Source organism: Sciurus carolinensis, chromosome 9, assembly GCF_902686445.1.
Source record: "Sciurus carolinensis chromosome 9, mSciCar1.2, whole genome shotgun sequence".
NCBI classification, from domain to species: Eukaryota; Metazoa; Chordata; class Mammalia; order Rodentia; family Sciuridae; genus Sciurus; species Sciurus carolinensis.
The window spans coordinates 79,163,098-79,178,110 of NC_062221.1; the positions used below are offsets into that span (position 1 = coordinate 79,163,098).

General features: G+C 36.9%; 1 protein-coding gene across 5 annotated transcripts in view; it reads right to left on the reverse strand.

The window, feature by feature from the left end:
• The window catches only part of Sidt1 (SID1 transmembrane family member 1), a 96,152-nt gene that overhangs the window by 44,687 nt on the left and 36,452 nt on the right, over window positions 1-15,013 (reverse strand). For all 5 annotated transcript variants that reach the window (XM_047563789.1, XM_047563792.1, XM_047563791.1 and 2 more), the window contains exons 4-9: window positions 12,441-12,486; window positions 8,952-9,053; window positions 8,224-8,307; window positions 6,615-6,702; window positions 5,359-5,430; window positions 4,869-4,962 (exon numbers count right to left, since the gene is read on the reverse strand). In XM_047563789.1, coding sequence (XP_047419745.1) covers window positions 4,869-4,962; window positions 5,359-5,430; window positions 6,615-6,702; window positions 8,224-8,307; window positions 8,952-9,053; window positions 12,441-12,486 — 486 coding nt within the window. The remainder of the gene's footprint in view (window positions 1-4,868; window positions 4,963-5,358; window positions 5,431-6,614; window positions 6,703-8,223; window positions 8,308-8,951; window positions 9,054-12,440; window positions 12,487-15,013) is intronic.

The window sequence follows — 15,013 nt, forward strand, 5'->3', positions numbered from 1 at the left end:
AATTATTTCTTTATTAATTGCTTACTTGCTTGTATGTTTCTTCCCTCTATAATGGAAGCTGTAGTTGGACAAGGATCTAGATTCTTTTGTTCTGTTATGTCTAACCTCTAGGACAGGACCGGAATATAAGAGATGGTAACTACATATTTGTTGAATGAACAAAGTATATCACTAAGAAAAATAGTTACAATTTGGCCTAACTGTTCTAGCTGGCAAATGAGGCTGTGGTGAAGTTCTTTCTTAATAATTTTCTGGCCAGCAATTATATGGACACATAGAAGACCTTGTGTTTGGATTAATAGGCTTTACTGCACATTTGCATTAGCTTTTGGAACTGATAAAATTCTTCATTAGAGGAGTTAAATGATTTACAAATCTAGGGTTAGGCAGGCAGTATCCAGTGAACAAATCAAAACATGGCAAATGATAATGAGTCTAGTTTGATTGCAAAATAGTTATTCTTTGTCAATCAAAAGGTAGTGTCTACATCTTCATTTCTGGAATCTGGGCTGGCTTCATGACTTACTCCCTTTCCAGAAGTGGAATGAGGAGGAAGTACTTCTGAACCAGCATGTTAAGGAGGAATTGCATTCTTTTGTATCTCTCTTTGAGATATAATAATCCCAGGGCTAGCCTGCTGGAGAGACCAGGAGCAGCTGAGGACAATCTACAAGAACCAACGGACCTACCAGTGGATCACACTCTATGACTGCCTCCAGCTGAGAGCTCTGAACCCAGCCCAGATTAGCAGAGTCATCCAGCTGACCCATAGATTGAAGAGCAAACTCAAATATTCATTGCCATATGCTGTTGGAGTTTTTGTGGTTTTTTTTTTTTTTGCAGTGCTGTGGATTGAACCCAGGGCTTTGTGCTTGCAAGGCAAGCACTCTACTGACTGAGCTATCTCCCCAGCCCTGTGGTTGTTTTTTAAAAAAGCAGCATTATTGTTACAATGGATAACTAATAAAAGAATGAAACAGAAGGTGAATACTCAGGATTAGGCAATTTGGACTCAGCATCTGGCAGGAGTGTTTACAAGAACAAATTAGAGAACACTCATGCAGTGTTTGACCTTAGACCTGCACATTCTTTATAGAATGTTGAATGGATTGGGGCTGGAAGATGGGCAGGAAATGATCTTAAGTGCCAATATAGCATAAAGACACTGGAATGTTAGCTCCCTGAGGGAAGGGCTCTGTCTTTTGTCAGTATTTCTCATCCTGATCTCATAGCACAAATCCCACATGTACTAATACTAAGGTACAGGGAACCCATCAAGTATCAAGTAAATGGCACAATACTGAGAGGGCTGGTTTTATATGGTTTTGCAGAAAACTTTGTTTCACTTAGTTCAGTGAAGGAAGAGATCTCCTATTAGCATTTCCCCAAGTCTATTCCTCTATTTAGAATGCCAAATGGTTCTTAAGACTCCAGATTTCTATTTTCAGTTTCTCTATCTTTGGGAAGAATGTATGCTTGTGCATTTGACTGCAGCAAAATAATTTGCAACTAGAAGTTTCAACGGAGCTTTAAACTACAAGTTTCAAAATTTGTGCTCACTTCAGTTGACTGAATAACAACTTTAGAGAGATTTCTAATCAGCTATTAATTTTTTGTCTCTCTTTGAGTGTTGATTATGCATGCTAGCTGTCTAAGACGTAATCCTATTTTCTAAAATCTAAAACAGCAGGAGTGGAGATAGTTTAAGGCAGGCAGAAGAGCTCCAGGACATTGGAACTCAACTGAGGCAAAACTGGAAACTTTGGGGGCTCTTTTAAAGTTGTATCCTTGCTGGGGTGCTGGGCTTTTGGTTAGGCCTTGCTTGTCAGGACTGTCTTCCTTCACATGCCCTGACCACTCCAGACCCCTCTTGATCAGTCTGCCTAAGACGTGAGGATCAGAAGAGGAGCCAGGCTGCCTGAGTCCAAGTCCTAGCCCTTTCATTTACTGGCTGTGAATTCTTGGTCAAATTGCTTAATCTCTCTGTTCCTCAATTTCCTTAACTGTCACATGGTGATAATAATAGTAAACACTGTTGGGGGCATGAGATGAGAAGAACTACAAAGAGGGCTCAGCACACTGCTTGGCACAGAACAGCTACCTGTTAAATATTAGTGACTGTTAAATATTAGTGACTATGATCTGATAAATTAATAGAGCTCATAATCAGTTAATATATTCACATTCCAGGTATAGTGTTTGCCCTACCCTGAGGTTTTTTTTGTTTTTAACTTTTTTTTTTTTTTTTTTTTTTTTTTGGTGCTGGGGATCGAACCCAGGGCCTTGTGCTTGCAAGGCAAGCACTCGACCAACTGAGCTATCTCCCCAGCCCATGTTTTTAACTTTTTATTTGAAAATAATTTTAAATTTACAAAGAAGTTTCAAGAATAAGAATAGAATATAAAACATCCATATCCCCATTACCTACATTCATTTATTGTTATCTTATTACTCCCTTTGCTTCTATTGTTCTCTTTCTCCATATGTGTGTGTATCTGTCTGTCCATCTATTCATCTGTATATCTCATGTATCTATCTAAATTTTCTTTCTGTACCATTTGACAAATTGCATTTGTTGTAGACTTTTACCCCTAAATATTTCCAAAGAGTAAAGGTATTCTCTTACATAACCACAATACAAGTACCAAATTTTATAGTACAAGATCCAATCTGAAACCAGGTATTGTCTTTAGATGTCAGATGTCTTTATTCACCTTTGATGTAAAACAATTCCATATATCCTTTGTCTTTTTTTAAAATTTTGATTCACTGGACACAAATGGGGTACAACTTTCATTTCTCTGATTGTACACAAAGTAGAGTCACACTGTTTGTATAATCATACATGTACATAGGGTAATGATGTTTGTCTCATTCTATTATCTTTCCTTTCCCCCACCCCCTCCCCACCCCTCATTTTCCTCTATCCATCCTTCCTCCATTCTTGCTTTTATGAACACTTAGTGTCTAGTTTTTCCACATGATTAGATTCAACACGAGTCTTTCTAAAACACCATCTGAGTGTTAGTGTCTTTCTCAGGGCGTCATGTCCAGAGGCTCACAAGGGCCACCTTCTCCTTGGTGATATTAATTCTGATCAATGTGTTTGGTTTATCCTGTACAGTTATTATCTTTTCCCCTTACAACTACTAAGCAATTAGTGAGGATATCTATTAGGGTTACACAAATATCTTGATCCTCATCAGATTTCCCCTCTGGACTTAGCATCCATTAAAGATGTCTAACTTGATCTAGTCTTTACTACGATGTTTCCAAAATGATAATTTTTCCAATTCCAGCATCCCCTTTATATCTGATCCCCTTTATAACTGATTTATATCTATCAGTCAGCCCTTGGTCTTCTGCTATAGGCAAGAGTCCTCCCTTTTACTGTATTTGCTAGAGGCACCTTTCCCTAATGGGTACCTGTTTTAGTGAAGTTGTTGAATTCATTGGATATATATCCGGAGGTGTTTAAGTCCTTCCTTTATTTATGAATAGGGGCTCATGACTTTCTATTTCCCCCCTCATGATTTGTAATTCATTGTTTTCAATTATTTTGGTGCTTAAATTCTCCCACATTTGGCTAATGGTGGTACCAGGTTCTTTAAAGGCAGTATCTCAACTCAAAGCTTCCTAAAGATCAGAAGAGACTTAGTTGAGTCAGATAGTCCTCGGTCATTGAGACAGCTGTACTGTTGAGATAGCAGAGGGATCTTTCTTTTTTTCCTTCTTCTTCTTCTTTTTTTTTTTTTGGCTTTCTCTTTTTTTATTAGAGAATTATAGCTATACATAGTAGTTGGGTTCATTTTGACAAAATCATACATGCGGGGAATTTGATTTCATTCCCCTCCGACCTTTCCTTCCCATATTTTCCTTCCTGTACTCTTCTGAATCTTTTTTTGCTCCTTTATTTATTTATTTATTTACTTTTGATTGGTGCTTTCTGTATGTACATAAAGGTAAAATTCCCAGTGGTGTATTCATATATGCATATAACATGGTTTCATTAAATTCATTTCGTATTTCCTCTCCTTTCCTGTCCCTCCACCCTCCCTTTGATCTTCCCTATATCTTTGTAGCAGAGAGATCTTTCTACAGACTGATTCATCTTGCCCAGTAATTATGAAACTCTATGCTGGCTTTGTTTTCTTGACATATTCAAGGGGAGAAAGAACATTCATTTATTGTAAACCTCCTGCCATTCTTTTGTAGTTGTTTCCCAGAGAGCACAACAAAGAATGGAATTTTCAAGACTCAGCCCTACTGAGAGTCCAGGAAAGTTTGGCTTTTTTATGAGGGGCTCCAAATTCTTGGGAAGGGAAATTTCCTTGGTCAAATTATGGCACAATTATCTCCTTTTTTCCCCCACAAGGGACATTTTACTGGAAGATTGATAGTACAACAGTAGAAGAGCACCTGGTAATGTGGTATCAGAACATATTACTCCTTCTACTTATTGTACCTCAAGATTTATTTTAGGCATGAAATTTACTTTTTGATAGAATGTTTAAAGCTGATTCTAAAGTTCCCTCTTAGGGAGAATTGATCATTTCCTACAGTCCATAGGATTTCAGTTTAAAAAAAAAATAAGGAGACTTTTTGTTGAATTTTCACTATGAAAATAGTCCAACACTATATCAATACTAACTACATGCACGACACTAACATGAACTACTCTGCTAGTTACACTATTCTATAAGGTAAATTATTATCTCATTTTACATGACACACCCAAGGCCCAGGACGTTAAGTAGCCTGCCCAAGGTCACGGTTAGTGGCTGAGGTAGCTTTGGCCCCAGTCAATATGACTTTAAAACCTCATTACACGGAGACAGGGAAAGGCGTCCTTGAAACTTCTGACCTACCTCACATAATGAACAAACACCACAAGCAGGCATCCAACGTAGAAGGACAAGAAGATGAAGACACTGAAAAGACTGGATTTCACGTAAACAGATTCTGAGGAGAGAGAAAAGACTTTGGTCAGGTTGTCCTCAGAAGAAGGAGGACTACATCTGGGGCAGGACAGCTTAAAGGACCCACTTCCATCACAACCCTTCATAAGTCCCAAGAAATTTTCATTTAGAGCAGCAAAGCTGTGTGAGGTCACCCACACATCGTCCTTTATGATTATCCAAATCCAGTTGTCTTCCACCATGAATTGGGAAGGACTGCTGGATACAACTCCAGAACTGGGTTCCCTTTCTTTTTGGAAGGGATTCCCTCTTCTATCGCTAAGACAAATGGACTTTAGTTTTCTTGTGATGATCTGCTCTGGGAGGATGACAGTATTGACTCATGTGAGAAATTTCCCGGCATAAGAGTCTCTCCACCACATCCAGAGTCAACACTGACCTTTAATGGAAGGAACAATGGTCACTTTAAGTTTCTTTGTTCGTTGTAGATTCCAGGTCTGGTTCTCATTTTCTGATAAAAACAAATAAAACCCAAACCAAACAAACAAAAACAAAAACAACAAAAACAAAGCACAAGGTGTAATGGATCAGATATGGAATTCTTGTCCTTTCTTCTGAATAATTATACAAAAATGTCCAGAATTAACTCTGGCTGCTGAATTTCATTTTAACAAGCAAAGGAGGAAAATCTAACTTCCAAATCTTCAAACTATCTAATATTCCTTTTGGTTAAAAGTCTCAATCTGGCCTTTGCTTGGGCACAATTTTTTAGCACCAACTAATGCAGAAGAGACTTCAGTTTCCTTTCTCCTGTGAAGAAGGATTTGGTCCTTCCCTTGAAATACATAGACATCAGAAGAAAACAGTTGTAAAAAGAGAAAGCTATGTCTTCTTTAGTTTGTATTTTTTTTCTGACCAATAAAAAGTTGTTGTATATGGTAATTGAGGGGCTTATAGTTTATTAAGGAACACTGGACAATGGTAAAACTACAGAGCTATGTAATTAAGAGATTAAAGAGCACACTAGCAGAAATTTCGCCTAAATACTAAGGGAACCATGTTATACTCAACAGTAAAGTCCCCTCTGTGTTGGTCATATATGGTTCTTCAGCAGGGGTTCTATTTTGTCAAGCAACAGTCTATTCCATTCCCACAGCAGAACTAGGTAGTTACACATTGTTCTTTGTACTATGCCTGAGAATTCACATAAGCCTTTATTATTGAGATAAAACCATATCATACTCAGCTTTCTTACTATCTTACATGGCACAATTTTGGCAGCTGGAATGGTAAACTAAATTTTCCTTGTATATCTTTGCGAAAATGATGACTACTGATAAATATAAGGTTTCATCTTAGGAAACTGATTTTAGGAAACAGAACTTGACCCACTGTGTAAGATCTTTACTTCACCATTGCAAATATTTGCTGAGCAAAGGGCCAACTGAGCAAACTTACTTACGTACAGATAATTGCTATCTGTATGTTAAGTTTTAAGTATAAGACTTAAAAAATGTCGGGATGTACTAAATGACATTTTGAAGCATCAATAATACCTTTAGTCTATTATTTTCTTCCTCAAGTGTCTCTCAGACTGCCCTGCCAGGTCACTGCTGATGGACCCTTAATGAGAACTAGAGATGAACTTGTGGTTTCCCTTTTATTCCCTTCTGAGTGTTTCTCACTACCTCTTACCCTGAATGAAGAACGATCCTCCACATGCATAATCTTCAGGTTTTATCACAAACACCACGAAGAACTGCTCACCTGGGAAATCCTTCTTCTGTATAAGACATAACAACCTTATGATAGGCAGGTAAGGAAGACAGTGAGAAGAAGGAAGAAAAGTCCATGGGGGTAGGGACAGAAAGAAAGAGGAAAAGTAGTGTTCACCCCAGCCCTGTACCTGCTTGGAAAGGACTTTCACATACCCAAAAACAATTACAGATTATTTACAATAAGATAATTATTGCATCAAAGAAATTAAACAGATACACTGTTATGGTTTCAGTCTATTTTGTGCCCACATGAGTGCTTAGAACTGTGATAGGCACCATACGAATAATATCAACAACCTACATTTAATAATTACTATCTGTATGTTTTGTTTTAAAGTCTAATGATAAATGACTTCTAAAAGTCATATGCTCAGCAGTTAAATAATTAACACAGGTGAGGGAGATGAAGGACCTAAGTTAGGAGTTATAGTCTTAATTTTGACTTTCTCTTTGTGCTTCTCTGTGTCTCAGTTTCCTCATCCATGAATGCACTATGTGACAAGTTAACCTTTAAGGTACATTAGAATTCTATAACCCTGACTTCTTTTTTATCATCCCCAAATTTCTGATATTATGTTTAGCTCATCGAGAAAATGATCTAAGACTGAAATAAGGGCTCCAAAAGAAGTTTATTGACAAATGCATCTAAGGTTGACATGAACTAATACGCTTTGCCCTTCATTAATGAAGTATCCTGCATAAGGTAAAATCCGAAGTTCCCTATTCTGGTTATTTTTCTGTCATTTTTTTTTTTTAATTTTGGGCCACATAATGCTGGGATGCTAAGGAAGAAATACTAACAAGAGAGAGATTTGAGATATCACGTTTAAGACCCTTGAAAATTAAAGTTAGACTATGGAAGTTGTGAGGCCTGATACGTCTTCATTCTCCGCCTATTATTCAAGGAACAATATCACCTTTACCTAGAGAACAGATCGAGTCACAGGTTCTTTAAGTCAGTACCACTCCAAGGGCAAGGACAGAGTCTCTTTGAAAATATGCTGACATGATGTATGTACCTTTTTGCTATACAATTATCATGAAAATAATAATTTAATTAGAAATAGCAAAGAAGTAAATGGCTACACAAATATAGTTCATATTCCTTTGAATATGTCATTTGTCTAGTCAAAGTCATATTTTGCTGTTACTGCTACAGACTATTAGAATATATTTAATTGCTTTAAGTGAATCCTTAAACTTCACTGTAAATTGGTAACCCCCAATGAGTAGGAATCTTCTGTCCTTGTTTCTCTAGGCAATCTGTCAGATATGTGTCTTCTGCACCATGGGTTCCCAAGAATCCCCATGAGGGGAAGAAATCCCCAGGTGGAAAAATAGCATTGTCTACCTTCACTCAGGCTATGGTTTGGTCAATAGCAATCTTAGTTCTAAACCAATCAGATAGGAAAGAGATCCAAGGTACACAGGGGATAGCCATCTCTTTTGGATGTTAGTTCAGAAGATAAACTGACTACTAATAAAGCATTATCATGGCAACAGTGATCATAGAAGCAATGTTTCACCTGTAGTGTGATGGCAGCTTTCTTGGTCATGGACTGATAGACACCATTAAATTCCACATTGTGGTCAAGATCATACACTGGGCACTACAGCATGCATGAGGATAAAAAGGAAAGAATCATTAATGTTACATAATGTCAAGTCACGTGTAGTACCTGTCAGGGATTTTCCACCTGGACCACAGAGCAGGGGAGTCGTTACTAAGCCAGAAACCATGAAAGGCTTCTCCTCAGAACAGTCATGAAACAGCCCTCCTAAGATTTGATGTCTTCTCCTCTAAAGTTAAAGTCACTTTACACTGAAGATAACCATGAAAAAGTCTTAAAGTATATAAGACATTTCCAATTTTTTTGTTAACACCCAGTGAGATAGAAAAAAAATTGAATGTTACAATAAAAATTTAAAAACAGAACCAATGGTAGGTTTCTATTTTACTTTTCTTGTGAAACCCACAACTTGGTCTTCTTTGTTCTTAGTTAAGATCATTTTACCTCCTTCCTTCCTTCCTTTTTTTTTTTTTTTTTTTGATGAGGAGCCAACTATTCTTTATCTATCTAATAAATGTCTGCAAAAATGACCTGCCCACTTCAGTGCACAACATACTGTTATTATTTATCAATTTGGGGAAGACAGATAGTATAAGAGGATGCTGTGGTCCTTGCTCTTCCCTTTCATTTATTCTGGATAATAAAATATTCCCATTAGAAGGCTAACAAATGTCAGGACTCACCATGATGTTCTGGACTGAGACAACAGAACATGGATAAGCCATTTCAGATACCACTTTAATGATAACTGAGTCCACATCTTTGGGAAATTTGTAAAGAAAATACTGAGAAAACAAAAGGAAAGACATGATATGTTAATATTAGGAAATGCTTACAGTCATAGACTCAAGCCATTTTCACACAAATAGGATTGTTTTCTCTACTATCAGGTGCAAAGTTCTGATGCAAATCTCAATGAATTGTTATTATTTCAGGCAGCATTCTCTCATACATATTGAGTAACTGACAGCTCCATGCCAGACATTAGAAAGATTTATCAGAGAATATGACAAAAATCACCATTCACTCAATGATGCCATTTCATTTTTTGGTGTGATCACTTTTTTCAACTAAATTCTGCACATTTGTTCTACTTAAGAAGTACCCCCCCCACACACCCTTAGAATTAGAAATATGTGGCTGTAACAGGAGGCAAGATTTATTTCTGTTTGGCCAATGTGAAATATGAAGCCTCACCTTAAAAAGCAGGTAAGCCTGTTCTTCAAGAATTTTGACCATTTTCTGATAGGCAAGAATTAGCATTACACCAATCCTTCCCTTAGACCTTCCACTAAAGTATCTAAGAAGATATTAGATTCTAAGATGAGATTCCCTTATCTAGCTCCTAAAATATGTTCACAATCTTGGGCAGTTTGTGGCATATTTAAAGGTACTTAGAAAAAAAATCATCAGAATCAAACATTTAAAAAATCATCAGAATTAGGAAACATTCCTAACAGAAAGAAGTTATACTATTTATGTATATAGATTATGAATCCACTGGAAAAATGTATTGACTCTTAAGTTTTAAACATGTCACTAATGAGGAAGAAAGGGAAAATCTTCCCAATAATGATAAGTGTGGGAAGTGGACGAGAAGCTATGTTAAGCTTCTGATTAAGATTTTGAGGAAACCAATGCAAATGAGTCCCACATCTTAGGACTCTAATAAATCCATCATTTTAAAACACAAGCAAAACATGTTACAATTTGTATTCCAATATCACCTTTAACTAATCCTGTTTTGAGAACCAGGGTAATAAAAATGAAATGCTTTTCAATCATCCAAAAGTTTCTGATGGGGAAAAAGTTCACATCAAGATGAAGAAGTGTCAATAATGCTGCTGTTGGAAGTTTATTCATGCCTTGTAATAGTCAGTAATACCTCCAAGAACCCTCTTCGTTTTGGAGTTTGATTTAAATACATATAATACAGGGCTCTTTAAAAGATGGGGAGTCTGGAATTCCCAAGGGGTATTTTCAGTGCTCGGGGAATGGTGCTTTGTAATTCAAGAGGATTACTATGATTACTATTGGCAATGAGGAGCATCATATGTATTTCTCAAGATGATACTGGATTTGTGCAAGCAGTTGCTACTTATTGACACCTGATCAATATGCTTAAGTATTATCAAACTTGTTTTTCTCTAAATGATCATAAACTCCAAACAAATGTTTTTGACCCCTGCCCTGATAATCTACTTTAACTGGAATAAGCAAATGACAAGTATGCACAGCAATGGCTGGAATTTAGGCTAAAAATCACCATGTGGTCCTGACTAACTGCCCAGTTTCTGCAATGGCCAGTTCAGCAATCTGCTTCTACCTATAGAAGAGAAGCCTTGATTGACACAGGCTGTCTGGGAATGTACAGTCAGGTTCACTTTAGATGAGTTTACAGAATTAGAAAACCTTTCCTGTAATCAAAGAGGATAATAAAATACAGGTCAAATGGGGATAGTTAAGAGTAAAGTAAGACTTTTTTAGATATCAAAGACTTTTTATGTTTTATTAGTTTGTTCTCAGTATATGTCACTCTGGTTTAGGGTTTCTATACAAAGTATTTAGGTTTTGATATATACATGCTTTTAAAAATAAAAAGGAGCCATAATATGTAATTGTTACTGATTATTAGACTACAAGCTTTTCTATTAGGTTGTGTGTATAATATTCAAGGATCATTATCATATTATCATAGCTCTGTACATGATCATTAGACTGCATTTTTCCTGTAGTTAATGTAAGTTGTTCTGTCTTTTTCTAGGAATCTCCTATTTTATTTAGTAATAGTGCTTTCTAAGTATCACTTGAGATTAAATGGTCAATAAATGTTGAAGGCAATCGATTATAGCCTATGGCCTTCTCCTGCCACAGTGAGGCAGCATATACGCACAACAGAGTCTCACTGAAAGGGGCAATTGAACTTTTTTTTTCTGGTACTGAGGATTGAACCCAGGCTTTGCACATGGTAGGCAAGCCCTTTATCTCTGAGCTAAAGCCCAAGACCTTTTTAGGATTTTTTTTTTTTAAATTTTGAGATGGGGTCCTGTTAAGTTTCTCAGGCTAGCCTTCAACTTGTGATCATCCTACTTCAGTCTCCTCAGTTCACATGGGTGCACCACTGCGCTTGGCTAATTTAATTTTTAAAAGATGTGTGGGAGTCAGTTCATACAGGTTTGGGAAAGCTCATTGCATGCACCTCTTCCCAACTCTGTGTTCGGTGACATCATGTTGGCAGCTTGAAATCAGCCATGAAAGAGGTATTTACACTGCAGGAATAGGCAGATGCCATGAAATAAAGGAGGGTATTTTCTCCGAGAACCAGTTGTTCAATATTTACCAGCACATCAGTGACTGTAATAGATTTACAACAGTTCAAAAATATTTTAATATCAACTTTACTATATCCGAGCAAAAACTAAGTAAGCATTTAGGACCAAAGTTGTTTTATAGCCGGCAGAAAATTTATAATAAATACCAAGACAATAAATAAATCTGTTTTAAACTTGCTATTATAAACTCTTCAGAAACTATGAAAAAAAAAAAAACTAGAAATCACCAGAAAAACAGCCTGAAGTAATCAACATTTCCATGTATTTATTCTGTTTATGATTATGATTTCATGAGGAACACCAAAAATGATTCATTCTCCTGTTACATTTTTTTCAGCATTCCTACTCTTTATTTATGCCAGAAGAAACTTACATATTCTACCAATAACATTGTAGAAATTAAAATCTGGCCTATTTTTATTGTACTTTCAGGTTAATTATTTGTATATCTGTTTGGTGTGAGCCTTCCACTCCCTGTTTGTCCCTCCATCCCAACTATCACATCCACAGTGATAGAAGTTGTATTTCTCTCTTCTTTATCTTGTGTTCCCAGCACAAGTGGGAACACAGTGCAGTCTACATTGTGTTTGGGACATAGTAGACAGAATCTGGTTAAAGAAGATTAAACAAATATCATGTCTTCCATTTCATACCAATTAAGGGGATAAAATTAAATATTGTATCCCAAATCCCAGTAACATGAGGAACAATCTAGAATGCAAATCCATCTCAAATTGTGACAGATCTAGGGCCACACAACATGCAGACTCTCTGTTACCATGCTTTCTGAGGGCAACACCAACAGGCGGGCTCTTGATAACTCTTGGGGCCCTCACTTACCTGAGGTTGAGAAGGGCTGGCAGTGAAGTGAAAGGCAACGTTTGTCCTGAGAAATGTAAGTGGGAGATGTGAAAAGTTAGGAAAAAAGCATAAGTTAGCATGCAAAAATCATTTATTTAAAAGAAAGTCATCTCAACCTAGACCGAAGGAGAGTCTTACCCTTTGTGAAGGGAGTTTGTTCCCTCAAACTGATAAAATAAATGGGAGTTGGTGGTTTCAACTCCCAATAATGAACAAATTTGGGAAGAAGATGTTTTTTGTATCTTTAAATATCCACAAAATCCTACCTATATAAGTAAGTATTTTGCTTTTAAGGGCACTTTTGCCTTTGGACTCTATTTTTACAATCAAGCACAGGGTTTAGGTATCAGAAGTGGGTTGAAAGAAAATAAATGAAGACCTGGGGATAATGTAGGATAATTAGATTTTGGATAATGTAGGTCATTTCAAAATAATTTTGATGGATACATGGCAGAAGAAACTTTTTAAAAAAAATGATGAATAGGTAATCATTCTGGCATGGTTGCTGGCGATAAGCACATGCGCTTCCTCTCTCCAGTTGTCTGCCACACCTGCTCAAAATTCTTCTCCAAGATTTTGTCCTTCTTGGGTTAGGCATGGCCTTCTAAGGCCCACCTTTAGAAAATGTAAATACCACCAAAAGAATATAATGAAGTTATTTGCTTTCCAAATAGTAATTTATTGTGAATTATTTTATTAGGTATTTAAGACAGCAATGATCCAGGCACTAAGGAAGGGGGAAGGTGAGAAGTGTGGAGGTACATACTTTGCTGCCTGGAGGGAACATCTGCAAAATAGCTCAGGAGGCAGGAAAACAAAAAGACAAATTTGTTCTTCTCCACAGTTTTGTGAGGGCTGCTCTTGGACTTTTTGACTTTTTCTGGTTCCTGCCTCATTATTAGCCTTGTAGATCACACAAGTCTATGTACTTGAAATTCTCCAAGCTGCAGAAACACTGCTCCTGGGTGTGGCATATCCCCACCCATCTAATGTGCACCCCTCCCTGCATTTCTGGGAATCTGAACCTGAACTTTTGGAATTTCTCACCATCTTCATTTCCTGGGGCTCTCTGAAGACTCTTTCTTCCAACTCCAAATTTTCTTATAAAAATGAAATATCTTTTAAACTTAGAGATTCCTTTGTAAAGGGCATATCAAGACATTTAAGCAAGATGTGTATATTTTGAGGTTTATGTAGAAGTCATAAAACTTGAGCACTATTTATAAAGATGGCCACAATTTAGACTGTTACTGAACTGAGCTCAGAATTCAGCTCATAGCAGTGGATGGAATTTTTATATATTCCCTTTCAACAGAAATCGTCATCCATGTGGAGGATTGGTTCTGCTGAAGCACTGTTGAAAACTCCTATCCTTAAGTCACCTAAAGAAGCCCAAGTCCATGTCAAACCCAGCTGTGAGTCTCTACTAAAAATCCACAACCAGAGTCAGGATCTGTGGGGCTGTGTGTGGCCTGGGTGGGGTCCTTCTTGGGTTGGACAACAGAGTTACCTGCTGTCATCAGGGCAACAGGGGCTCTCAGCTCACTTTGTTGATAGGTCAGAGTAAGGAAGAGGACACTGATTTTCTTCACTAGCAACAAGCAGCATGAGATTTCCTGAAACAACTGTGTACTTAGGCCAGAAATTTGATTTGTGTCTATCCTTTCATTTGAATTCCAATTATAACACAGAATTTGTGGACATCAATATTCACTTTGTTTTTTTTCTTGATCTTAATATTTTATTACCTAGTATAATGCATAAAAACTTTGAAAGTATATCATCATCATCAGCAGCAGCAGCATTATTATTTTTGTGGTGCTGGAAATGGATCCCAGGGGTGCTTTACCACAGAGCTACATCCCCAGTCCTTTTTATTTTTTATTTTGAGTTTCTGAGGCTGGCCTCAAACTTGTGATCCTCTTGCCTCAGCCTCCCAAGTGTCTGGGATTACAGGCATGTGCCACCATGCCTGGTTGAAAGTATATTATTGAATTTAAGACCATTACATTTAAGTCCTTTCTTTCTCTTGGAGTTAACAGTATATGCATAATAAATGTTGTCTGTTTGGGATGAAATATTGTTTCTTCTTTTGTGGTTCCTAATAGAGGTAGGGATAGTTTTATTTTATCAAGGGTCATTAACCATCAGAGCAAAGCTAAATTCATACGTACCATTTGTTTTAGAGAAAAAAGCACCAAATTTTCAACTTATTTGTTTTAAAAATTAAGAACAGGAAACAAATACTTAATAAATATAAGAGATGAAATTGCAATTTTGTTTCCTTATTTTGCAATTTCAAGCAAGGAGAGAAAGTTAAAGAAACAGATGGAATTAAGGGTGTGTGCAGATAAGCGATGCGGGGAGAGGAAGAGCCAGACAGGAACCTCTAGGGAAAGAGAAAGAGAATAATTCTTTACAGGAGGATAATAAGATAGATTTAAAAAAAAAAAAAAAAGGAAAGAGAGATGGGAAGAAAGTAGAAGTGGAAGGAGAGGTAGGCACAAGAATTCAGTAGTCCCAGAGAGGTCTCTCAGAGTCACAGCATCTTA